The sequence below is a fragment of the Anolis carolinensis genome, unplaced genomic scaffold, assembly GCF_035594765.1.
Source record: "Anolis carolinensis isolate JA03-04 unplaced genomic scaffold, rAnoCar3.1.pri scaffold_8, whole genome shotgun sequence".
NCBI lineage: Eukaryota > Metazoa > Chordata > Lepidosauria > Squamata > Dactyloidae > Anolis > Anolis carolinensis.
Window position 1 is genome coordinate 16258416 of NW_026943819.1, and position 26609 is coordinate 16285024.

The 26609-nt window shown below is 42.5% G+C and overlaps 1 protein-coding gene and 1 long non-coding RNA gene across 4 annotated transcripts in view; one reads left to right on the forward strand and one right to left on the reverse strand.

Annotated features, from left to right (window-relative positions):
* Positions 1–26609, forward strand: part of robo4 (roundabout guidance receptor 4) — a 78126-nt gene that overhangs the window by 29341 nt on the left and 22176 nt on the right. For 2 of the 3 annotated variants that reach the window (XM_003226311.4, XM_008119091.3), the window contains exons 10-17: positions 868–1039; positions 2144–2338; positions 3686–3728; positions 4982–5121; positions 6604–6951; positions 8748–8861; positions 16197–16347; positions 21779–22018. In XM_003226311.4, the coding sequence (XP_003226359.3) occupies positions 868–1039; positions 2144–2338; positions 3686–3728; positions 4982–5121; positions 6604–6951; positions 8748–8861; positions 16197–16347; positions 21779–22018 (1403 nt within the window). The remainder of the gene's footprint in view (positions 1–867; positions 1040–2143; positions 2339–3685; positions 3729–4981; positions 5122–6603; positions 6952–8747; positions 8862–16196; positions 16348–21778; positions 22019–26609) is intronic. The other variant, XM_008119090.3, reaches the window with a different exon arrangement.
* On the reverse strand, positions 1143–7992 carry LOC134293517 (uncharacterized). The gene is made up of 2 exons (XR_010000454.1): positions 7125–7992; positions 1143–2356 (listed from the first exon to the last, which is right to left on the reverse strand). It is a non-coding gene; the product is annotated as an uncharacterized LOC134293517 (long non-coding RNA).

Consider the following 26609-nt stretch of genomic DNA (forward strand, 5'->3'; position numbering starts at 1 on the left):
TACAACTATAAGGGAGAACGTAAAAAGAAAAAGAAAAACACCACGGTACGGACTCTGGAAGTAGTAGGAAAATTATAGCAACTGTGTCTATAGTTTTTTTTCCAGTCTACAGCTAACATAGTATTAGTTAGCTGTCTCCCATCCAAGTACTAACTAGGGCTTATTCTGCTTCACTTTGGGGAATTCTGGCCCTCACCTAGAACTGAAGGAATCTCTAGGAAGATTATTTACAGCACAAAATCAAAGGCAGGTGAGAAAGAAAGTTTGATGGGAGAAATGTAGCAAACCAAAGTTGCAGCACTTCAACTGATAGCCAGTGAATGTCCTTCAGTTTTGTTATGTCTATATTACACATATGAATCCAGTGGATTGACTGAATTTATTAAAGTTCTAGTGTTCTAGTGTTGAACTAGCTTTATACAGTCCTGACTGTCAGTGAAGCAATGAACTGATTCTGAGTTTTAGGGCTCTTCCAGATGGGCCCTATATCCCAGGATGTGATCCCAGGTTTTCTGTTTATCCCAGATTATCTGGCAGTTCAGACTCATATAATCCAGTTTAAAACAGAAAACCTGGGATTTAACGCCTGTCTACTTTTAGGTGAGCAAGTTGAGCTCACATCCCCCAGATAAATTCAGCACCTTGGAGAGTTTCTTTCAGACTTGAATTAAACCAATACTGGGCTGACCATCCCATTATTATGGGTGCCTCCAGCCATTGCTGGCTTTGTTACTACGTGCTACAACATTTTTAGCTGCATGCCCTCAAAAATAATATTGGTTTTCTTTCTTTGTTTTGTTGAAATGTTGTTTTGCACTGCTCTGAGTGCTTAAAATCTAGTGATTTTTTATTGCTCCTTGTTTACAGGTCTGGGTCTTGGGCAATGAAACTCATCATGGATTCAATAAGACAGTCGATGCAGGAACACATAGCCTGGAAGCAACGGGACTGATTAACAGACTAAAGTACTGCGTCCAAGTAGCAGCAGTCAACGGAGCAGGAATTGGCATGGCTAGTAATCCAGTATGCAGTGCAGCAGGTCAGAGATGGTATTTTGTACTTAATCTCTTAGGATTCAGATACACTAAATTCCTTTACAGCTTCCTTATTGGACAATATAAATCACAAGTAAAAACAGAGGCCTCTTATCCATTATTTATTTATTTATTTATTTATTTGCAGTATTTATATTCCGCCCTTCTCACCCCGAAGGGGACTCAGGGCAGATTACAATGAACACATATATGGCAAACATTCAGTGCCAACAGACAAGCAACATATATAGACAGACACAGAGGCATTTAACATTTTTTTCCAGCTTCACGATTCCGTTCACAGGGGGAGCTGTTGCTTCACTGTCAAGTAGTGGCTGTACTTCCTCATTCAATTCCTCGTGTTTTGTTGGCAGTTTTATGATGTTGTAAATTAGTTAAATTAGCCTCCCGCATAAAGCGTACCTAAATTTCCCTAACTGGCAGATGCAACTATCTTTCGGGGCTGCATAGGTCAACAGCAAGCCGGGCTATTTAATGGTCAGGGGCTTAACCTGACCCGGGCTTCGAACTCATGACCTCTCGGTCAGTAGTGATTTATTGCAGCTGGTTACTAGCCAGCTGCGCCACAGCCTGGCTCTATTGCATGTTATTTTTATAACATCCATTGCATGTTATTTTTATGAATTAATTCATTAAAGATACAGTGGGCCTGTCATGTCTGCGAGGGCATCATCTTTGTGATTTACACAGCTCTAAGTTGTGCTACACATGCAGAGTGAACTTTTTATCCAATGTGTAATAGTCACATAAATTACCTTTACCTTAATAGTCATAACTAACTGATTGTGCTGTAAGCAGAGTTGCACATTCAGAAACATGGAACATGCACAAGACATTAAAGAAGATAGAGTAGCCAAGTTCATCGAACACTGATCCACATATTCCGTAGTCCATTGGTGTTCAGTATAGGGGTTGCAACTCCACTAGTGGATTTTTAAGTTATGCTGAAATCACGTTGGGGTTTTGCACAATGTTCTACCTCTGAGCCAAGGTCCTTCTTCCTGCTGAATGGGAAATCTGACTCAGTATATTCAGAGTGCATTGTTGTTATGAAGCTTTCATGGCCCCATCATCTTGCTCCCATCCAGAGTCTTCAGTGGGGAAGATGGCAAAGACCTCAGACACCTTGGCCAGCAATTACATCCTGGAAGTGGTGCGCCAGCCTGTCTTCATTGCCAGCATGGGCTCGGCTCTCTGGATCATGCTGATGGTGCTGGCTGTTTACGTTTGCCAGCAGGAAGCCAGGCAATACAGTGCAAGGCGGCAGTATGCCCTTGGTGAAGGTGAGACAGCTACAGAGTCTGAACGTAGGGATAAAAAAAGGTAACATTCAATGGTGTTACATTAGACTTGGGTGCACACATGACCAACGGGCAGAGCAACACATGGTATCTGATAAATGGGGCCGTCTCCCTCTTGGGAGCATTTTAAGCAGAAGCTATAGTCATCTGTCAGGGGTGCTTTAAGTGTGTGCTCCTGAATGGCAGAATGGGGTTGGACTGGATGGCCCTTGTGTTGAATCATAGAATCATAGAATAGTAGAGTTGGAAGAGACCTCATTGGCCATCTAGTCCAACCCCCCGCCAAGAAGCAGGAAATCGCATTCAAAGCACCCCCGACAGATGGCCATCCAGCCTCTGCGTAAAAGCCTCCAAAGAAGGAGCCTCCACCACAGTCCGGGGCAGAGAGTTCCACTGCCGAACAGCCCTTCTCACAGTGAGGAAGTTCTTCCTGATGTTCAGGCGGAATCTCCTTTCCTGTAGTTTGAAGCCGTTGTTCCGTGTCCTAGTCTGCAGGGCAGCAGAAAACAAGCTTGCTCCCTCCTCCCTATGACTTCCCCTCACATATTTGTACATGGCTATCATGTCTCCTCTCAGCCTTCTCTTTTGCAGGCTAAACAAGCCCAGCTCTTTATGCCGCTCCTCATAGGGCTTGTTCTCCAGACCCTTGATCATTTTAGTCGCCCTCCTTTGGACACTTTCCAGCTTGTCAACATCTCCCTTCAACTGTGGTGCCCAGAATTGGACGCAGTATTCCAGGTGTGGTCTGACCAAGGCAGAATAGAGGGGGAGCATAACTTCCCTGGATCTAGACTCTATACCCCTATTTATGCAGGCCAGAATCCCATTGGCCTTTTTCGCTGCCGCATCACATTGTTGGCTCATGTTTAACTTGTTGTCCACGAGGACAACAGTAGAGAAACATACCCTATCCTGGTTGGTTTTTTGCATTGTGGTCACCTCATACAAGCAGCCTGTTTCCTTTAAAATTTAACTGGATCAATATATAATGTTTATATTCCCTTATGAAGATATCTTGTTGGCTGCTGTGACACACAAGGGAATAATATCTTGCAGTAACATCTAACTGTGTTCTATTAAGTCCAGGTTACCTAATGGAGTACATCCTCTACTCTTCTATGTAGAATGTCAGGTCTTCCCCTGAGGTCTTGTCCAGTTTTTCCACAAAATGAAGTGAAGTGCATGTCAGAGGTGTAACTATGGGGAAGGCAAAATAGACATTGCTGCATGTTTTACAGTTTTGCTGCTGGTTTCATCATAGTACTAGTATGTACTAATTTAAATATAAAAGCACAATTAAAAAGTAAATATACATTTCACTCCTTTCAGGTTTATATAGGAATGCAAGTGATGACACCATCATCAAACACAGGTATGTTGTAGTCTCCTAGAACCTTAGGGCGGGTGCCCATTTCACTTACCTTTGGATAGGTGAGTGGAGGGCAATCGATCACCATTTCTAGAGAAAAGTAGTGTTCTGATTTTACCCTTTATGTCACACTTTTGGAATGTGATACTGGTATAAAATCATCAAAGTACTCCATAAGTTTCCACTGATATCAAAACAGGTGCTATTTTTATTGCAAAATAAGAGGGGATACGCACTGTAGCACCAAGCCATAAAATTCTGCAGCTCAGTAATCCTGTGTGTGTAAATGAAGACATATTCTGGACATGAATGTTCAAGCTTGCAACAGAGCTGTTAGAGACCATTCCTTGATTTCACAGTCCATTTCTCACTCTAAAAGAAGTTTAAATGCTGGATTTAATCTTGTTAGGTCCTGGGGTTTAGATGTACTGCAGTTTATGGACCTAAGTGCAGCTGCTGGATTCAGATTTGAAATCCTTGACACCAAAAACTTCCCACACTCTATCTAAAATGGTTTGGCATGAATTTGGGGGTATTATTATTATTATTATTTAGTCAGATTACATGTACATAACAACACAGCACACATGCACATTAGGTCAAAGTGTCTGGGATTTGTCTCTGAACATCGGGCTGTTCCCAAGGGTCTAGGAATAATGATGGGTTTGATCTGTAGTAACAAGCCATAATTTCTCTATTCTGTGCACATGTGTTGTTGTTTTTGTTGTTGTCATCATCGTCCTGCTTTACTCCTAGGAGTGAGACCCAAAGTGGCATTTATGCCCCCAAGCTATGCAGAAAATTTCCTCAAAATATGAAAATATTTTTGCCCACAACAGGCTCTCCAGAACCTTGTGTTACTCCCAGATACCTCTGCTTTTCTCAAAGTGATGAAGAGATGTCACCTGATGCAATTATTTTGGAAGAGACTGCAAATTAAAAACAGGGGCATTTAGGGTTGTTGTATGTCTTTCGGGCTGTGTGGCCATGTTCCAGAAGCATTCTCTCCTGACGTTTCGCCCACATCTATGGCAGGCATCCTCAGAGGTTGTGAGGCATTTAGGTTTGCTGTGGGGAAGGCCACCTCTACTTTAGATCACCTCTGCCTTAGATCATGATCTGCTCTACTGTCTTCTGCATGTAGGTTCTTCTTGCCCATTTCTTAGTAGGGATCTGGACACATTTCTGCATTTCCTCCCGGTTGCCATCACTACATCTCTACCCGTAGAATCATATTTATTCTCCTTTGCCTATAGGGTGGATTCCAGTGATTCTCCTTGGCTTTCAAACACTTGGAAATCAACATCAGGTTCTAAGAATTACAGCACCAGCAGCAGCTTGAGTAGCCAGCTTCTGTGGACAGAGCCCAAAGACAGCCAGGAATTGCACAAATCTAGTAAGTATCCAGAGCCAGTGTGGTGTCAAAGTTTGATTGTTGGACTAGGGTTTTGGGATACTAGAATGGTGGTGATGCTGGCTATTATTATCATCATCCCCATTATATTTATTCATTCACACCCCATTTTTCTTTCTTGATTAAGACACAACATATCTCAGAACATTTTAAAAGCAATTTAAAATCTACAACATATAAAAATGAAACTTGCTGGTTAGTTAAAATCACTTAAAATACATTAAAAGAGTTAAAATAATTAAAACACTATGCAGCCAGTGCTAGGTTCACCTTGGGATCTCCCTGTGTCAGAAAATGACTTGAAGGCATAACAATGACAACAAATCCCAGAATTCCACAAGATGAAGTGATTGTAGTTAAAATGCCATAAAACTGCTATAGTGTTCTAGTGTAAATACATCAAAGTGTATAAGTGGGCTTGGGCTGTGGCGCAGGCTGGAGAGCAGCTGCAATGAATCACTGCAATGAATCACTCTGACCAGGAGGTCATGAGTTCGAGGCCCGCTCGGAGCCTATGTTTGTCTTGTCTTTGTTCTATGTTAAAAGACATTGAATGTTTGCCTATATGTGTAATGTGATCCGCCCTGAGTCCCCTTTGGCGTGAGAAGGGCAGAATATAAATGCTGTAAATAAATAAATAATAAATAAATATGGTAAATGGCCTTTCCAAAGTCATGGTAGCCGTGTGGAACACTGTCAAACCTTTTTGTTGTCCGATGCAATGGACAAAGTGGATTGCTCCTGCACCAGACCTCATTCCACATACAGAAACAAACCAGACTGCCCATTGGATTTTACTGTGTCTCCTCTGAGGACAGTGGATTAGTGTGGAACCCTGCAAACAATGGCATCCAAGTCAATTTTGCATGCTCAGTTTTAGTCTGAACTTCAAAAAAGCCTCTCCAAGTACCACTCCTATCCTCAAAATGGTTTCAGAACTTTGGATAGCTCCTTGAGTGTCAGCCTAAATCAGTGGTCTCAATTTGTGGTTCGCCAGATGTTTTGGCCTTCAACTCCCAGAAATCCTAACAGCTGGCAAACTGGCTGGGATTTGTAGGAGTTTTAGGCCAAAATGGGGACCCACAGGTTGATAACCACTGGCCTAAATCCTGCTATTAATTCTTCATCCAATTGATATGGACACCACGAGCTGACTCTGGTTTAAGGGGCGCAGAACAAATTCATCCTCCAATAAAAGGAAATGGCCAGAGGACTTAGGAGGAATGTTTGGCCAGCTGATACTGTTTCCCTCTTAGCATTCGTCACTTGAAACATTTGTCTCACACTTTCTAATGGTAAGAAAATCCTGGCAACAGCTCAGGGCTTCTCAGCAATACTTCATTTGCGAAGCATCACGTATAAATTAGATCTTGAGAAGTGATTCTCAAGGCAGCGTTGGGGGGAAAGGTGATGTCTTTCCTCTCAACATCCTTTTCACAGTTGACCTTCCCTTTCCCCTGACAGCAGTATCCTTTGACAGACAGAGCCAAGGTTCTCACAGCCAGACAGTCCCTTTGGTGCCTGACAGCAGGAACAGCAGCTTGTATGGAGCCCTGTATGTGGACCTTCCAGCAAAAGACCCCAAAACCTTCTATGGCACTTCGCTGCCACCTCCCCTTTCCAGCTCCAGCCTGCCTACTATGGAAACAACACAAGCTGCTGGCCAGAGCCTCACCACACTTTGTGCCCCGAACTTGGGGGTGAATAACACTGATGTCAGGGGAAGAGCTCAAAAAGAGTCCTGGAAGACAGCTGCTCTTCTGCCCCCAAATCTCATAATCCAGGGACCCTGGGATAAATACAGCAAGAAAGGTAAGATGCCTCTACAGCTTCAATAAGGAATTGAAAATGATATGTAGCCTGAATAAGTTTCTGAAAGTAAGGCTGGTGACCTTTTTTCCATTTTAATAGCTACATAGCAGTAAGAAATTTAGTAGCTGGACCTAATCCAAGTGTGCAGGCAGCAAGAAGGGGATCCATCTTACCTGATACAGTTTGTCACGAAGCTGTCGGAGCTTTGCCAGAAAAAAATAACATTGATGAGCCCTACCTTGATTGGGAACAAATGAATTATGTGGTTCAACTATGTATTCAGAAACAGTTAGTTAAGCGGAGTCAGAAAGAGAGGGAACAACCATAGCTCAGTCTCCATGTGCCTCCCCTCCTCCCCTCCAATTGGCGACATTGCCTCCCCCTTTCCATCGCACCAGGGAGGCAGGGGTTCACAGGAGGACGTAATTGAATTACTTCCAAGTTCAGGTACAAATTGAATACCATGACTTTTGTGGAATCTAATAGAAAACCTAATTTGCTTGCCAAAGCTGCTAATTGCCGGGAGTGATGCAGAGTGAGGCGCCTGCCTCGTCGAAACACGGCAGGGGCTGGGTTGCCGGGAAACAAGGCTGGCAGCTCAGAAGGGCACCCCGCCATCACCCGCTGTCCGCAGGGTCCTCCTTCGCAACCACGGTCCCCGCGCTCCTCCTCGCTTTGCATTCCGGTCAGGGCTCCTGCCTCTGCAGCCAATTAGGGGAAGACGCTCTCTGGTTCCTAGAAAGGTTGAAAATACACACAGAAGGTCCATTAGAATGAATCACTTTCATGGGTCTCTGTGTTTACATTCCAGCTGCTCGTACAAAAAATAATTCATTCTCTCTGTTATGGGGTGAGTTACCATGCCATATACTATGAATACTATGGACTGCTAAAAAGGCAAATTAATGGGCATGATAACTCAGTATATCCTAAATGAATGGAGAATGGACATGGTAACTCAGGATATCTCAAATGAATTGATTTTATGCCTATTGGCTTTCTTCCCTGTCCAGCTTTTACAACCATTCATAGAAATTGGAAATACGATGGCATGGACAATTCTAATGTTAGTATTAGAGCAGCCTGCTGCAATAAATCACTCTGACCATGAGCTCATGAGTTCGAGGCCAGCCCGTGGCGGGGTGAGCACTCGTCAATTAAAATTTTAAAAAAATAGCCCCTGCTCGTTGCTAACCTAGCAACCCAAAAGATAGTTGCATCTATCAAGTAGGAAATAAGGTACCACTTATAAAAGTGGGGAGGCAAATTTAACTAATTTACGACATTGGAATGAGGAAGTGCCATCAGAGTGGATGATGAAGCAGCTGCTCCCCCCGTGGCCAGAATCGAACATCCCCTCAGGAGAAGGTTAAATTGCCTCTGTATCTGTTTGATGTGTTTATGGGCATTGAATGTTTGCCCTATATGTGTATAATGTGATCCACCCTGAGTTCCCTTCGGGGTGAGAAGGGAGGAATATAAATACTGTAAATAATAAATAAATAAATAAATATCTTGATACTTCAAGATCTTGTCTAATTTCCTAATAGCTATCCTTCCAAGTCCTAGTTGTTTTCTGCTTTCATGACTGCTGTTTCCATTCCTTTTGGCTAGGAAGAGACATCCAAGTCTTGTTATTTGGGACTGAGAGACCCTTTGCCTCAACAACTTGTTTATCACCTAGTTTTGGATATGTCCTTTTGTGCCCCCCCCCCCCATATGTATGGTTCAGTTTAAATGCAGAGCATATCTAACTTGTATGAGTCTTTGAGAATGTCCTTTTCCCTTTCCTCCAGAGCTGCAGCAAGTGCATAGCACTCCCATGCCACTGCCCAGCTTCTCAGGAGACTGGAACCATCAAGGCATCCAAGGCAGCAGTCCCAGCTCAAGAAAGCAACAAAGACTCCATGGTAGGAGAAGGACTTGCTTCTTCACAAGCCTACGGCCAAATGATAATGTCAGAATGCTATTCAGTAGGAGTTATTTTCTTTAAAAAAACTTTGAAGTTGATAGATTCCATATTTCTTTCACATTCTTGCTGTTTCTACTTCAAATGGCATTTCATTTCTTTGTTTAACACTAGAGGGCATCAAAACATCATGTTAAGTCTTGAGCACAGAATGTTTTGCTGCCTGAATAGTTAATTTCTAACTATTCCTGGGTTTTTTCCCCTTTAAACATTTTTGATGCTCAGCAATCCTGAAAGGACTTGGGTTTTCCTAGGCATTGGGATGTAGTGTAACCACATATCCTTTACTGTCCTCCTGGGAGCAGGAGGCATTTCACAGCATTGGTGCTTCTTTTGATGTTCCCCGGTGTCACTCCAATCTGTGATCCTCATGGGTGATGCCATTGTGTGCATTTGCTTATGTGGGGATGGCCTTTGTTAACTTTATTTTTATTTTATTTTTTATACCCCGCCTCTATCTCCCCACAGGGGACTCAGGGCGGCTTACATGGGGCCAAGCCCGAATAAAAACAATAGCAATATAAAACACAAGAATAGACAAAAAACATGCACAATTATAAAAATTTAAACATTAGCCAATAAAAACAAATGACAAGAACTAATAAAAACATGGATCTTTGTTATGACTGTGATTAGGGAGGGAAGGGCTAAACTTGCAATGTTTAGCTGGGATTTCCTTTCCCTGTAATTTGAATCTATTGACACATGCCCCACCCTCCAGAGCAATGGTTCTCAACCTTCTTAATGCCGTGACCCCTTAATACAGTTCCTCATGTTGTAGTGACCCCCAAGTATAAAATTATTTTAGTTGCTACTTCATAACTGTAATTTTGCTATTGTTATGAACCATAATGTAAATATCTGATATTCAGGATATATTTTCATTCACTGGACCAAATTTGGCAGAAATACCCAATACACACAAATTTGAAAGCTAGTGGAGTTGATTTTGTCATTTGGGAGTTGTAGTTGCTGGGAGTTATAGTTCACCTGCAATCAAAGAGCATTCTGAACTCTACCAACAATGGATTTGGACCAAACTTGGGACACAGAACTCCCAGTGACCAACAGAAAATATTGGAAGGGTTTGGTGGGCATTGACCTTGAGTTTTGGAGTTGTAGTGCACCTACATCCAGAGCACACTGTGGACTCAAATAATGATGAATCTGGACCAGGCTTTGCACGAATACTCAATATGCCTAAATTTGAACACTGGCGGAAAATAGGCCTTAACATTTGAGATTGTAGTTGCTGCGATGTATAGTTTTTTATGTTGAATGTTTTTATGTTGAATGTTTTTTATATTGTGGAATGATATTTTAAATTGTAAGTCGCTCGGAACACTCTGGTGGAGAGCGACTAATTAAGAAATAAAGTGAAGTGAGGTGAAGTGAAGTGAAGTTCACCTACAATCAAAGAGCCCCTTGAACCCCATCAATGATAAAATTGGGCCAAACTTCCCACACAGAACCATCATGACCAACAGAAAATACTGGAAGGATCTGGGAGGAATTGACAGTGATTTAGGGAAGATGTAGTTCACCTACCTCTGGAGGACACTGTGAATCAATATGTGTTTTCTGGTGGTCTTTGGCAACACCTCAGGACCGCCCCCCCAGGGGTCCTGACCCCCAGGTTGAGAAACACTTGTTTCCAGAGCAACAGAAAATGAACTTATTCTCCCTTTCACATTTAAACTCTTTATGTACTTAAATATCATTCTACTATCATCTCTCGGTCTTCTCTTCTGCATGGTAAACATGTTCAGTTCACTCAATAAGGTTTAGTTTCCAGTCCTTTTAGAAACAATTACACTGATGTACATTATATTGAATTGTCATAGTAAGCTTGGCTCTTGAATTGTCGGTGAGAAGGAATTGAATTGTGCCGAATTACATTCCTGGCTCTGGAATGGCAGTGATTCTTTGAAGCTCTTTCAAAGGCCTAATGAGGCAGTGTTGCTGCTGCCGAGACCGTTTCTCCTTGTTTCTCCTTGTAAACTATGCACGCCTCGGCCTCCACCACACCTCTCCCTGGTGCCCTATGTCCATAAATCCTTCTCAGTTATTCATGAGGTAGTGTCTGCAAAGAAGGCGCTGTGTGGCTAAATTGGACATTCTGGGGGGAAAGAGAATTGGATGGTTTCTGCCTCGATATGGATTACGAAGCAGGGAGGTTGTTAGTGGCTGTTGCTACATGAGTTGTTCTACTGCTTGGAAGTTAAGATGGGAGCAAACAGTGAAGCTTTTCTGGATTATAGTAGGCTGCAGGAAGGAACTTGCTTGGTTTGAATGCTCTCCCATAGAGAAGTTTGAGTCTTATGCTTCCCTACCCCCCATTCGTAGTTCAAAGTGATCTTATTCAACCTGCAAAATTTAGTGAAGTGCACATTTCCTAGAGAACTTCCATTCTGATCTGCATGCAGGAGGTCAAGGTTTCACAGTATAAGTCCCTACTAAAACAAATAGCAAAGATTAGACTATCATAACATATACAGTAGAGTCTCACTTATCCAACATAAACGGGCCGGCAGAATGTTGGATAAGCGAATATGTTGGACAATAAGGAGAGATTAAGGAAAAGCCTATTAAACATCAAATTAGGTTATGATTTTACAAATTAAGCACCAAAACATCATGTTATACAACAAATTTAACAGAAAAAGTAGTTCATTATGCAGTAATGCTATGTAGAAATTACTGTATTTATGAATCTAGCACCAAAATATAATGATGTACTGAAAACATTGACTACAAAAATGCATTGGATAATCCAGAACATTGGATAAGCGAGTGTTGGATAAGTGAGACTCTACTGTATTCAGTAATAAATATTCACATAACATAAAGGTAAAGCTTTCCGCCTGACATTAAGTCTAGTCGAGTCCAACTCTGAGGGGTGGTGCTCATCTCCATTTCTAAGCTGAAGAGCCAGCATTGTCCATAGACACCTCCAAGGTCATGTGACCAGCATGACTGCATGGTGCACTGTTACCTTCCAGCCGGAGTGGTATCTATTGATCTACTCACATTTGCATGTTTTCAAACTGCTAGGTTGGCAGAAGCTGGGGCTAACAATGGGAGTTCACCCCATCCTGTGGATTCGAACTGCCGACTTTCTGGTCAGCAAGTTCTGCAGCTTAGTGGTTTAACCTGCTGCACCACTGGGGCCCCTTCAAATATTCACACATTACATGCATGACTTTTTTTTTAATGGCAGATTGAAGAAGAATTGAGGAAGATGATAGAACAAGCTTGATGGTGACTATATACATTTGGCATGGAGTGGCAAAGCAATAGACTGATCTATCCATCCCAATTCTTCCACTGTGAAAGCTGAGGGCACTCCCTGCGCATTAAACAAAGACTCTCTTAACAAAGGAAGGGTCCTCTTCTTCTTCTGCATAACACACCTATAAGGTTGGCTCCGTGTCACATATGGTGCAGAAAACAAATATGCAAGAGGTCTTAGAAGTCAATTTAATAAGTGACTCTGGAGCAAGCAGGAAGAAAGCAGTGACCAGCATTCAGCTCTGCAGCATGGAGCACACATTGCTCTCACTCTTGCAGGTGCTGGAGCACCTACATACGTCAAGTGTCTATGAATAACATTATCAGGACTCACAAACAAATGCTGACCCGAATACCCTCTTCAGTGCTTTGACCTGCAGAAAGCCACTAAATCTGAAGGAACAACTCTATCTGCTGTGACTTGTGATAGATGCCGGGGAGCATTATTGCTCTAATCTCCATTCCACATCCCCGCAGCTGAAGAAATTTAAGTGCCTGATCAATTTGTCCATTGAGATTCTGTCAGGCAGTTAATGTTTATCTAGGTTCTTCCTCGCCCCCACCCTGCCTTTTCTGATGCATGCATTAAGTTTTACTCTAATCTGAATTGGATCTAGCTGTCATATGCAGGGGTCATGAGATGCCACTTAATGAGACTTTCAAGGAGAACATTATTCCTGGCTTCCTACAAGAAGGCCGATGCCACTGACAGCCTCTCACACACATTACACACACACACACACACACACACACACACACACACACACAAAGTCTTCTAATTCATATGGTATGCAAGCACCATGAAGTCTATAGCTTTCATCAAGCACTTCAATACTCTAAGTGCCAACTCCTCCATATTAGTTAGGATCAAGTCCAGGATTTATCGGGGTCACAGTCCTGCCATTCTGCCTTATTGTGCTTTTGCATGTGCTTTGTAACACTGGGTGATGGGATACAGCTGGTGATGCTGGGAAGAGGGATTGGTTTTTCATTCTCAGATGTATGGGAAATGAACACCTAGCCAGGATCTGCTAAGATCATTCCTCCAAAAGATCCAGTATCAGGAAGAAAGAGGGGCGAAGCCTGGGGAGAAATAATATTTAAATAATATTTTGAGTTGCTGGTGAATGGGATGAAATGGAATGGTCAAGCAAATGGTGATGTTCATCAAGCAATAGCAAGGGTTGTCTACAAAGTTGGCAAAGCAGAGACAGAAGTAGCCAAGAAAAAAAAATCAATGGCAAAGTGACTACCATTGGGAAAAGGTTTGCAAGGCTAAAGCGGAAAATGAGTTCAGGCTTGCCAGGGACATTAAAAATGACAAAAAAGGCTTTTTTGCTTATGTTGGTAGAAAAAGGAAGAACAAGGAGGTGATAGGGCCTCTGCGAGGAGAAGATGGGGTGATGGCGACAGGGGACATGACAGGAAAAGGCAGAACTGCTTAATGCCTTCTTTGCCTCGGTCTTCTCACAAAAAGAAAGCCATCTTCTACCTCAGCAACATGAAATGGATGAAGGATTAGGAGAAATCCAACCCCAAATAGGGAAACAAGTTGTCCTGGAACACCTGGCCGCTCTAAATGAATTCAAGTCACCAGGGCCAGATCAACTACATCCAAGAGTATTGAAGGAACTAGCTGAAGTTATTTCAGAACCATTGGCAATCATATTCGAGAGTTCTTGGAGAATGGGAGAAGTCCCAGCAGATTGGAGGAGGGCAAATGTGGTCCCTATCTTCAAGAAGGGAAAAAAGAATGACCCAAACAATTACCGTCCGGTCAGCCTCACGTCGATACCAGGCAAGATTCTGGAAAAGATCATTAAGGAAGTGGTCTGTAAACACTTAGAAACAAATGCGGTCATTGCTAATAGCCAACACGGATTTACCAAAAACAAGTCATGTCAGACTAATCTGATCTCTTTTTTCGATAGAGTTACGAGTTGGGTCGATACAGGGAACGCCATAGATGTAGCGTACCTGGATTTCAGTAAGGCCTTCGACAAAGTCCCCCACGACCTTCTGGCAAACAAACTAGTAAAATGTGGGCTAGACAAAACTACGGTGTATCTGTAATTGGCTAAGCGAATGAACCCAAAGGGTGCTCACCAATGCGTCTTCTTCATCTTGGAAAGAAGTCACGAGTGGAGTGCCTCAGGGTTCCGTCCTGGGCCCGGTTCTGTTCAACATCTTTATTAACGACTTAGACGAAGGGTTAGAAGGCACGATCATCAAGTTTGCAGATGACACCAAACTGGGAGGGATAGCTAACACTCCAGAAGACAGGAGCAGAATTCAAAATGATCTTGACAGACTAGAGAGATGGGCCAAAACTAACAAAATGAAGTTCAACAGGGATAAATGCAAGATACTTCATTTCGGCAGAAAAAATGGAATGCAAAGATACAGAATGGGGGACGCCTGGCTAGATAGCAGTACGTGTGAAAAAGATCTTGGAGTCCTCGTGGACAACAAGTTAAACATGAGCCAACAATGTGATACGGCTGCTAAGAAAGCCAATGGGATTCTGGCCTGCATCAATAGGGGAATAGCGTCTAGATCCAGGGAAGTCCTGCTCCCCCTCTATTCTACCTTGGTCAGATCACACCTGTAATACTGTGTCCAATTCTGGGCACCACAGTTGAAGGGAGATGTTGACAAGCTGGAAAGCGTCCAGAGGAGGGCAACTAAAATGATCAAGGGTCTGGAGAACAAGCCCTATGAGGAGCGGCTTAAAGAACTGGGCATGTTTAGCCTGAAGAAGAGAAGGCTGAGAGGAGACATGATAGCCATGTACAAATGCATGAGGGGAAGTCAAAGGGAGGAGGGAGCAAGCTTGTTTTCTGCTGCCCTGCAGACTAGGACGCGGAACAACGGCTTCAAACTACAGGAAAGGAGATTCCACCTGAACATCAGGAAGAACTTCCTCACTGTGAGAGCTGTTCAGCAGTGGAACTCTCTCCCCCGGGCTGTGGTGGAGGCTCCTTCTTTGGAGGCTTTTAAGCAGAGGCTGGGTGGCCATCTGTTGGGGGTGCTTTGAATGCGATTTCCTGCTTCTTGGCAGAGGGTTGGACTGGATGGCCCATGAGGTCTCTTCCAACTCTACTATTCTATGATTCTATTGAATGCAGATCTTCCAGAGGAGTGATGGAGAACTGGCAAGAAACAAAGAGAGCCTGCCTTTAAAAGCCATTAAAAGCACCAAACACCAGTCTAGGGAAAACAGACACATCAAGACCAAGATGAGTGGTGGCGCAACTCCCCTTTTTGTGCATGTCAAGCAGAGAAACCTAATGTAAGGGGGATATGGACATAGTAGTCATGCTAAGCTTTGGGTGAACCAGATGTCTCGTGAGTCCCACTGTAGCCACGGGATTGGGACAAAAAACCAGAATCTGAGCACCTCCATAAACTTTGTGCAAATTGATCGGAGTAATATGTGAGAGAGTTTAATCTGGCACCAGATTTCATGTGTCTTTTGTGCTAGCTTCTATCACTATAATTACATTGTGGCACAGATGTCGCAATCCAAGTGTTAAGTGGAAATCTGGAGAGGTGAGCTTTCCAGACAAAAAGTTACAGGTATACATAGGTACTAACTGCTGTGTTTTGAGGAGGTGCTAGAATCTGGAAAGATGGCACTGAATGTTGGATAGAGACAATGAAGAGAGCAGAGGAGGAAAATGAACTATAGTAGACATCACATTGGAGCATGGAGATCTGAGGGTGGTGGGACTGAACCTAAGACCTTCTGCATGAAAATAATGTGTTCTGTTTCTGGGTATAGCTTCCTTCCTAAGTGTAGTAGCACTCTTACTATCAGGTTGTGAGGTCTTGAGTAAGAGATGGATAGATTGAAGTGTATTTAAGAGTTGGTGGGATATTCAGCTAACTAGAGAAGTGGGATTTCTGACACATCTGGGTCATTGTGATAATTGAAATTGTGCATGTATTGGAAGCAGCTAACCATGTCTTTGTTTCTTCCTAGGGGAAACTAAAAAGGTAGTGAAAAAAAACCACAGCTCCCCAAGGTTTTTGCAGCACAGTGCTTCAAAGAGCATTGCTGGTTTGCTGTTGCCACCACCGCCACCCATCCCTCCAGGCTTTCAAGCTCCCCAAGAGCACAACATCCTGCAAGAGTAAGAGGGGGAACCTGAAGAAACTTTATCACAGTTCAAATGTTTGCTTTCATTCACCTTCTTTCTCCTTTGCAAATAATGCACGTGGGCGGAGGGAGGAATGTAACTTGTGGCTTGCATTTTCTCTGGCTTAGCCACCATGGAAGTAATGGGAACTGATGGGAGTTGCAGTCCAACCACAAACAGCCTGCCCCCCATTTGGCATATTTATTTGTCAAAATGTTTATCTCAGCCCTACATAATAGAATCTCAGTGTGCCATATAGATGAAATAAGCTGAAAACAATATGAAATAATGTAAAACTATAAGAAATAATGTAAGAATCTAAAAGCATACTAAATTATGAAAACCTTTTAAATATCAGTCCAGAGGAGGGCAACTAAAATGATCAAAGGTCTGGAGACCATGAATCCCTATGAGGAGTATCTTAAAGAGCTGGGCATGTTTAACCTACAGGAGAGAAGGTTGAGGGAGACATGGTAGCCATGTAGAAATATGTGAAAGAATGTCATAAAGAAGAGAGAGCAGGCTTGTTTTCTGCTGCCCTGTAGACTAGGACTCAGTGGAGCCATGAGTTCAAACGATAGGAAAGGCGATTCCACCTAAACATTAGAAAGAACTTCCTGACTATAAGAAAAGCTGTTTAGCAGTGGAACTCTCTGCCTCGGAGTGTGGTGGAAATTCCTTCCTTGGAGGCTTTTAAACAGAGGCTGGATGGCCATCTGTCAGGGATACTTTGGTTGTGCTTTTCCTGCATGGCAGGGGATTGTACTAGATGGACCATGAGGTCTCTTCAAACTTTATGATTCTATGATTCTAAGTTGGAATGCTCTTAGGTCTAGCTTAATAGTGCCCTCACTGACTGGCAATGACTCTCCAAGGTTGTATTGTTGGTCAAATGGTGCAGTCATATTCATTTGTTCATAGTAGAGAAGGCTCTCAGCCCTGTCTAGCGAGAGTAATGCTTTGCTGGAGTTTGGATCTTTTTCTCTGAGCTCATGAGATTGATTGAGGTTCACATTCATCTACAGCAGTGGCATTCTGCCATAGTTTGAAATCCTTTCCTGTACTTGCACAGCTTCCAATGAGAAACACTAGGCAACCACATTATCTCTATGCTGACTCATATTCCAGCTGTGCCAGCTGCTCAGAATAAATTGCCCAATGCCCCCTCTGGCACTGAGAAGAAGGACCTACTACTTTGCATATTATCCGCTGGCAGTGGTATGATGGATCATCTCTAAGGGGGTGGGGTTGGATGGGAAATGAATTCCAACTGTACCTTCTACCTACTTTGCACTTAAAAAGCTACAAATCATGCTGCCACTCTGGTGCCTTGCAGGGAGGGAGCATTTTTCACTTAATAGGGCAGGCCTCTGTACAAGTGCCCAGCTATTTAAGTAAATGGACAATTATCATTCCAGGAAAGTAAATCAATCCATTAGCGAAATATCAGCTCACTCTATCCTCTTTTTGCTGTCCCTTGAATTCCACATTCATAGAGAGGAAACGTCCTTGGATCTGTGCATGAAATAATTTCAGTGTCATTCTGAATTTATGGGCAATTACACAATAATTGGTCCCTCAATTGAAAATGCATTTTGTTGCAGAGAAGACTGGCTGGGGTTGGAGTTGCAGAAGAGAACTTGTCACACTGTATATCCTTTGCTATCTCATATTTTAAATGCCAGTTTGCCTGGATAAAGATATCTTTCCTTTGGTGGGACATCCACAACATCAGAATGGGTATAAGATGGGCCCAGAAATCTGCAAATTAAAACTATTATCAGCAAACTGTTCTTGTCACAGCACTGCCTTCCCCTTGTTCAGGAAGATAATATTAGCCTTCTCCTATTTGGTTCTATGTGAATGTTTGGATTACAACTTCCATGAAACCTGGTCATTGCCCATGCCAGATGAGGCCAATGACAGGTGATGCCCAGTCTCTGAAGGACAGTACATTAGACAGCACTGGGCTAAATCTCAGTGGCAAAGTCCATGCTATATCTATAGAAGGTCTTGGGTTCAGCCCTTGTCATCCAAATAGGACAGGAAAAAGCTTTTGTCTCCTAATGATGGACAGTAACTTCCAAAAATTGGAGATATTGCTAAGATATATCATAGCTTCCTATATTCCTTTGCAGTGATTCCTAAAAGGATTATTTTTAAATATTTGGAAGTTGCCTTACTCAAAGTTAGATCTTTAATTGGCATACCTTACTAGTGGCTGCAGTGATTGGCAGCAACTCTCCAAATTGAAATGTAATTGCTGAGGTTGGGATCTGGAAACCATCTGGATGGTTTTCAGATCCCAAAAAGGGAAGGAAGACCCTTTTCTACATGTTGATACTACAATTTCTGTCACTCCTGTCAGAATGGGCAATAGTCATGGTTTTGGGAGCTGTCATCTAAAACTAAGGATCCAGATTGGGAATGCTGATGTGATTTTATCACATCCTTCCAAAGAACAAATGAAGTGCATAATGTGCCAAATTAATCAGGCGTTTATGAAGCTCCCATGGGCCATTCAAGGCTATTTCTCCACATCTGAGCAAGAATAGTTTCTTCTGACTGATCTGCACCAGAAATATTTGCTCCTGGGTACATTGTTGTCATCATAAATGCCAAGGATTGAATTTGACACTTTTGGCATGCCAAAAGCCAAGCGTGTGTTCTGCTACTGAGCTACAACCTTGCTAAAGTCACCTTTGGCCATCAAAAGATGTGGAGGCACTTTTTTTTTTCTCCTTTTGTGTTTCACACTTTGTCACTGGAGGAGAAAGATGGGTTTAATGTGTAGGTGGCAGGCAGGCACCATCCATTGACATGCAAGAGTCAAGTGTTATCAGAAACTCTCCAAAGTTGGGAGTGGAAGAGGGAGCCGGGAGATGAGAGAAGGCACTGAAGAAATGATGAAAGAGCTCCCTGCACAGCAATGGGTTTGGCTCATTTGTTGAAATCACTCGGACATTTTGGCAGAGGTGCAAGAGATGGAAGCATAGCTTGGAGAAAGTCACTTGGGAAACTGGAGTCCTGCCAGTCCAGGATGCACTCCATTAGTGCACTTGAAGTGGAGACACAGCAGGGTAGAGGCACTTTCCTGGAAACGTTGTAAGCTACCATGGCTATTCTGTAGACATGGGGTCCCCAAACTAAGGCCCAGGGGGCCGGATGCGGCCCTCCAATGTCATTTACCTGGCCCCCGCCCTCAGTTTTATAATATAATATATTGTATATACATATAACATTGATAATAATATTATAATGTAATACAATATAAAACTAATAATAATACCATATAATAATATTAATTATATATTCTATATTACATATAATATTACTAATAATATTACAGTATTGTGGTATAGTTCAATATAGTAATATATAATGCTAATATTGTGCTATGCTAATAATATAATATATTGTATGTACATATAATTTGTAAGCCACTCTGAGTCCCCTTTGGGGTGAGAAGGGTGTGATACAAATGTAGTAAATAAATGCAGTAAATAATAAATAAATAAATAAATTTTAGACTTAGGCTCTCCCAAAGTCTGAAATGACTTGAAGGCACACAACAACAACAACAATAGCAATAACAACAACAACAACAACAACAACAACAACCCTAATTAACTTGACTATCTCATTGGCCAGAAGCAGGAGCACACTTCCCATTGAAATCCTGATCAATGTATGTTGGTTAAAATTGTTTTTATTTTTAAATATTGTATTGTTCTTTCATTGTTGTTGTTGTTGTTGTTTGTGCACTACAAGTAAGACATGTGCAGTGTGCATCGGAATTTGTTTGTATTTCTTTTTCAAATGATAATCCGGCCCCTCAACAGTCTGAAGGATTGTGGACCAGCTCTCGGCTTAAAAAGTTTGAGGACCCCTGCTGTAGACCTTTGTGTGGTCAGGGCTAATTTATTGGCCTGGGATTTGAGGGACCTGAGTTTCATTCCAATTGAAATATGAAATTCACTGTGTTACCTTGAACCAATGATGCACAGGTATAGCCTGGCCATCCTTATTATGTTGGTGTGATGATAAAATGGGGAGAAGTGGAAGTAGATCTTTAAGAAAATATTAGATACAAAAATCTAATGCATAATTAAATACTTTTATAGCAAAAGGGAGAAGATAGAAGTTTTTCTGCATTGTTTTTAAGAAATACACATTGGGTTGGCCCTAGATAGTCTGCCACCAAAACTTGGAAAGTTAGTTTAAAAATAATGTGTTGCAGTTAGTTCTAAAGCCCATAAAGTAACTGCCTTTTGTTATTTGTTTGTTTGCTTGTCATCCCATATTTCTCCCAAATGGAATTCAAAGCAGCTTGCAATATCAGTACAAAACAGAACATCTGAAACAATATGAACAGCAAAAGTTTTAAAAAGCATTATACATCAATGGAGTTAAGGCTTTGAAGACATTAGCAATTAAAAGCACACGGAATACATAATACATACAGCCCTTGTCATTGTATGCCCCTGTACCGAAGGCCTATTTAAAAAGGAAGGAAGGTCTTTGCTGAAAACACAGAAGAGAGGATGCAAATCAAATTGGCAAAGATATTTTTTTCATGAGGCAGCCCAGAAAGGGGCCATCTACCTCTTTCAAGGGCCATCTTTTCCAGCTTCCTTCTGTTGGGAATGGAAGAGCCGTAAAGCTCTAATTACACTCTTTATGAGGTAAATTCCCATTAAAATAGCAGAGTAAAGAATTGCAGCAGCGTGAGACTTACGGGTGTGAGTTTGGAAGGCCTCTGCGTCATCAGGAAGGCAAAAGGGATGCAAAGTTAGCTTTAAAGTTCAAAAGCATTTATTGAGGTAAAAAGAAATCCATTGAAGGATAGAAAGGGTTAGGACCTATCTAGCTAGTCTATCCTGTTCTAATACACATAGACGGATTAAAATAACACAGCTCTATAGATAACTACATCTTGACTAATAGAGGTGCGTCCTCTCTGGAACAAAGCAGGAAGCTGGAATGGTGACCAGCCTCGTGGGTCGCTTCTTCTCTAGGGCCATAAACATTCCAAAGGACCAAATTGGGGAAGTTACGTCAAAGTCCTAGGAGAGATCACATTTCTAGGAACATCAAAGGGTGGGCTGACCTAAATAGGATAGGAAGCAGGAAACAATGGTGAATCCTATCTAGGCATGCTTTGGAAACGGGGAAAGGATTCCCTTAATCTAACTCTATCATCTATCTGACTACATTTAGACTTGAGTAGTCCAGGATGAATCCCAACACCTTCTTCCCCAAGATCAAACACAACCCAGCCTGCATCAAGGGTTTTAGCACAGGCTGCTCCTGGATGATATTTAGCTTCAGATACAATATACCATCCTCTGATTCAGTTATAGGAGAAACATTGTTGCTTGAGTCATTCACAATATGCCTGGTGGGATGTTTCTGTGGTTGACAGATGTACCTGCACTTGCTACTTGGATCCTGACATGGATCGGGCATCCCAGCACCAGGACGAAGTCTCCCAGAAAGCGGCCAGTGAGTCCCGGGAAGGAAGCCAGACCATCCCCACGCTGCCGTACAGCCACCTTTCTTCCGCCTCCATCTCTCTATCACTTAATGAAGACAGAGAAACAGTCCTCACCCCAGAAGACGTGGCAGAGTACCTGGAGCTCAGCGAGGAAGCAGAACATCATAGGTAAATGTTGCTTGCTTTTATCCAAGTCTGTTTGGAAAAAGCAAGGCTCTCCCTCCACTCTGCTCAGTTGAGTGCAAACTATTTCTGGACACTGGGTTGCTGTGAGTTTTCTGGGATGTATAATCATGTTCCAGAAGCTTTTGCTCCTGATGTTCCACCCACATCTATGGCAGGCATCCTCAGAGGTGAGGTCTGTTGGAAAGAAGGCAAGTGGGGTAACATCCGGGCTGTGGCGCAGGTTGGTGAGCAGCCAGCCAGCTGCAACAAATTACTCTGACCAAGAGGTCATGAGTTCGAGGCCAGCTCGGAGCCTATGTTTGTCTTGTCTTTGTTTTATGTTAAAGGCATTGAATGTTTTCCTTATATGTGTAATGTGATCTGCCCTGAGTCCCCTTCGGGGTGAGAAGGGCGGAATATAAATACTGTAAATAAATAAATAAATAAATAAATAACACCTACCAACAAAGGATTCCCGCAGGCAGGAGGAAGCCAGGCTTTGAAGCTACAAGTCTTTTTAATTCTAATCAAGCTTGCTAATTGCAACTAGCCATGCGGGGTTTATATGTCTGTGTAAGGTCCAGGGTGGGAGAAAGAACTCTTGTCTGCTTGAGGCAAGTGTGAATGTTGCAATTAGCAAGCTTGATTAACATTGAAAAGTTTTGCATCTTCAAAGCCTGGCTTCTTCCTGCCTGGGAGAATCCTTTGTTGAGAGGTGTTACCCCACTTGCCTAGTTTCCAACTGACTTCACAACCTCTTAGGATGCCTGCTATAGATGTGGGTGAAACTTCAGAAGAGAATGCTTCTGGAACATGGCCATACAGCTCTAAAAACTCACAGCAACCCAGTGATTTTGGCCATGAAAGCCTTCGACAACATATTTTTGGACATTTAACTTGGTGAGTGAAGTAAGGGAAAAGTGGGAGGAAGAGAGAGAAATTGAGACATTTTAAAAGTAGTGGACTGGGAGAAAAGGGAAACAGACTCAGAACTGTCATAAATTGAGGTAGTTGAAGGATGTGACATTTCCTGCAAGACGTTAGTTCCCTACATTAAATTCTCCATTGGTTCCCAATTTTTTTTTTTGCATTGCATTTACTGAAACCTTCAGCTGCATATTTAGAAACAGAATTTAAGCATCCAAGGAAAAGGAGCAAACTCAGGAAATATGAACGCAGTAAATATGCATTCGAGGTGTGAACGATTTTCATTACCACCATCTCCAGTCCTAGAAATCTGGAGACTGAAGGAAAACAATCTTTTAGGAGAGGCTGCAAGCCAAATTCAAGGTCCAAAAGTAGTCTGCACTCAATTAATTCGGCAAGAAGGTAGAGAAGGGGACAAAAGTTATGCTCAGGCCAAAGAAAACTGCTGCAGTTTGTGTTCTCCTTCATTAAAAACCTTTGTCATCTTGACTACACTCTAATTTTGCTTTGCTGTATGAGCTCCAGTTTTCAGCTGTGAAAAGTTGGATGGTGTAAGACCGGCTGAAAGAGAGTAACCGGTCCAGTAGATTTCATAGTTCGGTAGATCTTGATCCACTTCTGGAATATGAGTCTAATGTTCAAACTGACAAACCCCCCCAGCTGTCTCTTCTTACCATCTCCCTCAGAGATAGATGAGTGATCGCTGTGGACTGGAGTCCTCTTTTGTGTTCCACCCAATGCTTGTTCAGCTATATTTAACGCAGGGCTCCATGTCTGTCCCACTGCCAGCAAAAGCATAGCTGGCCACAATTAGCTAATGTGCCTGAACTGCTGCCTTTGCAGTTTGAAGATGGCTTGCCCCTCAAGGCTGACTCTTTACACTTTTGTAATTGGGGCTGGGACACTGAGTAGTTGATTTTACGGGAAGCACATTGATCCCACTAAGATAATTACAGATCCATTCGGATCCTAGGCGGGCTGACGGCTTGCCAGCTTAATATGTTCCCCATGGTGTTTAACAAGGCTCAACCAGCCCAGCAATGCCAGCTGACCTAAACCACATTCGAACAAAAATATATACAATAATTATTTTTTCCTTTGGGACTCGGCATCTGGGATTAATTTTAACCTCAACTAGACACAGAAGAAACTGATTTGTCCTAGGATAGCTTGCCAGCCTGTTGATTGCCTACACAGACCCAAATAGGGGTGGGTTTGAAACATGTGGCCTTGAAGTTTTTTCAGACTGCAGATCCCAGCATAGTCATCAGTGAGGGATACTGGGATTTGTAGTTTAGCAACATCTGGAGTACTGGCTTATTCCTATCATAATACAAAGAAAGGATTCCCTGAAATGCACAGGCAAGAGGCCACTATAGCTAGAAATGTAATCCAATAATATGAACTATACAACAGTAATTAAACCAAAATATAATCCATGTGTTACCAACACATACATACATAGAAAATAAAACTCTATATTCAGAGTTTGTGAGTCCAATGCCTCCCAGAGTTCATGTTCCACATGGAGGACTGTATAAATCACTAATTGTGAGTCCAAATTTAAACGTCCAAGTAAGTGAATCCTTTTATGAAATCCAATGTTTTAAACAAATCCAAGGTTAGTCACCATCCACAATTGGTTTCGACTGTGTAGTCTTCCTCAGGTGGTGGTTATGAAGGTATGGAGAACCTAAAGTAGTCAATTCCATTCTTCAAGTATTTAATTTCAATGTGTCATTATCAATGACAGAGTGGACATAACTCTCCTACATAAACTCTTCTACAGAGGTGCTCTGCTACTGGTTTGATTCCTTAGGCAAGCACAGGAGAAGCAGGAATTGACTACTTTAGGTTCTCCATACCTGCATAACCACCACCTGAAGAAGACTACACAATCGAAACCGATCATGGATGGTGACTAACCTTGGACTTGTTTAAAACATTGGATTTCATAAAAGGATTCACTTACTTGGACGTTTAAATTTGGACTCACAATTAGTTATTTATACAGTCCTCCATGTGGAACATGAACTCTGGTGGGCATTGGACTCACAAACTCTGAATATAGAGTTTTACTTTCTATGTATGTATGTGTGTTAGTAATACATGGATTATATTTTGGTTTAATTACTGTTTTATAGTTCATATTATTCCTCTCATAGTCTATTCCCAGCCTGTAGTGGCAAAGCGGTGGAGTGATTTGAGCACTGGGGTACAATTGGAGACCAGGGTTCAAATCTGTCCTTAGCCAGAGAAACCCACTGGGTGGAGATGTTGTTGAAGGATTTCATGACTGGGATCACAGGGTTGTTGTATGTTTTCCGGGCTGTATGGCCATGTTCCAGAAGTATTCTCTCCTGACGTTTCGCCCACATCTATGGCAGGCATCCTCAGAGGTTGACAACCTCTGAGGATGCCTGCCATAGATATGGGCGAAAAGTCAGGAGAGAATACTTCTGGAACATGGCCATACAGCCTGGAAAACATACAACAACCCCACTGGGTGGACTTATGTGATGACTCATGGGCCTTGTAGTCCTGCTCATGACATTGTAATGCCTGATGAAGAAGAAAACTTGGGTTTTTTACCTTCCCAGTCAGAACTGGAATCTTCTCAGCCAGATCTTTCCCAGGCAGATCTGGGAACCTTGCACCTGCAAGAAAGTTGTGTCCCAGAAGTATGTCAAACAAATCCTGAGCCTACATCTCCCGTGTTCTCTCGCCATGAGTTTTGTAAACAACAGAGGGGTTTGGAAGCAGCTTCGCGCAGGAGTGCTAGAATAGCAGCTAAGAATGTAGCCAATTAAGCCTGCTTTTCGTGAGAATCTTTAAGGAGTCAAACATCTGGTCTCAGAGTTTAGCTTTCGTTTCTGGTTCCCAGAGAACTGCTTCGGCGGGAAAGTTAGACTCTATATAGGTGTTTTACCCGCGAAGTAACTTCGCGGAGTCAATTCGTCAGCCTCCGGAGCGAGTTGTGTCTGGACAGCGCGCTCCGTTTCAAGCCTCGTTCCTGCTCAAGCCTTGTCCTTGTTTCCAGCCTTCGCTCCTGTTTCCCAGCCTTTGTTTACCTACGGACCTTGCCTTGATTCCCAGGACTAAACCTTGCCTTGTTTCACGGATTTTACCAAGTTATTCCACGGACCTTGTTCTTGTTCCTCGTTACCTTGTTCCACGATTCAAGCCTTGTTTCAAGTATCAAGTTATTTCCTAGCCTTGCTCAAGTTCATGGACTAAAGGACCTTGTCATCTCCCCTCACTTTGCCTGGCAAAGTGAGTGTTTCGGTTATTGGATTACAACTTTGGACCTTAATATTTCATATTGGACATTGTTTCCTTGGACTAATTTTGACCTTTCCTGAAAGGTCTGCTTCTGGACTAACTTTTACATTTGCTTTTATTAACTTTATATATTTCCTTAATAAAGATATTAGATAGAATCTGGTCTCTGCGTATGGTTATTGGTGCTCTGTAGCCTGGGTCGTGACAGTTTGACTCCGCCACCCATAAGCACCAATTAACCAAGGCCAGAATGTCTACCGGAACCGTGCCGGGCGGCCAGCCGATTACCTACACCATCGACAAGGATGAGGTGGACCGAATCCGTGATAAGCTCAATGCACAGGATGGGGAAATAAAGGGTTTGAAGGAACGCGGAATCCGTCTT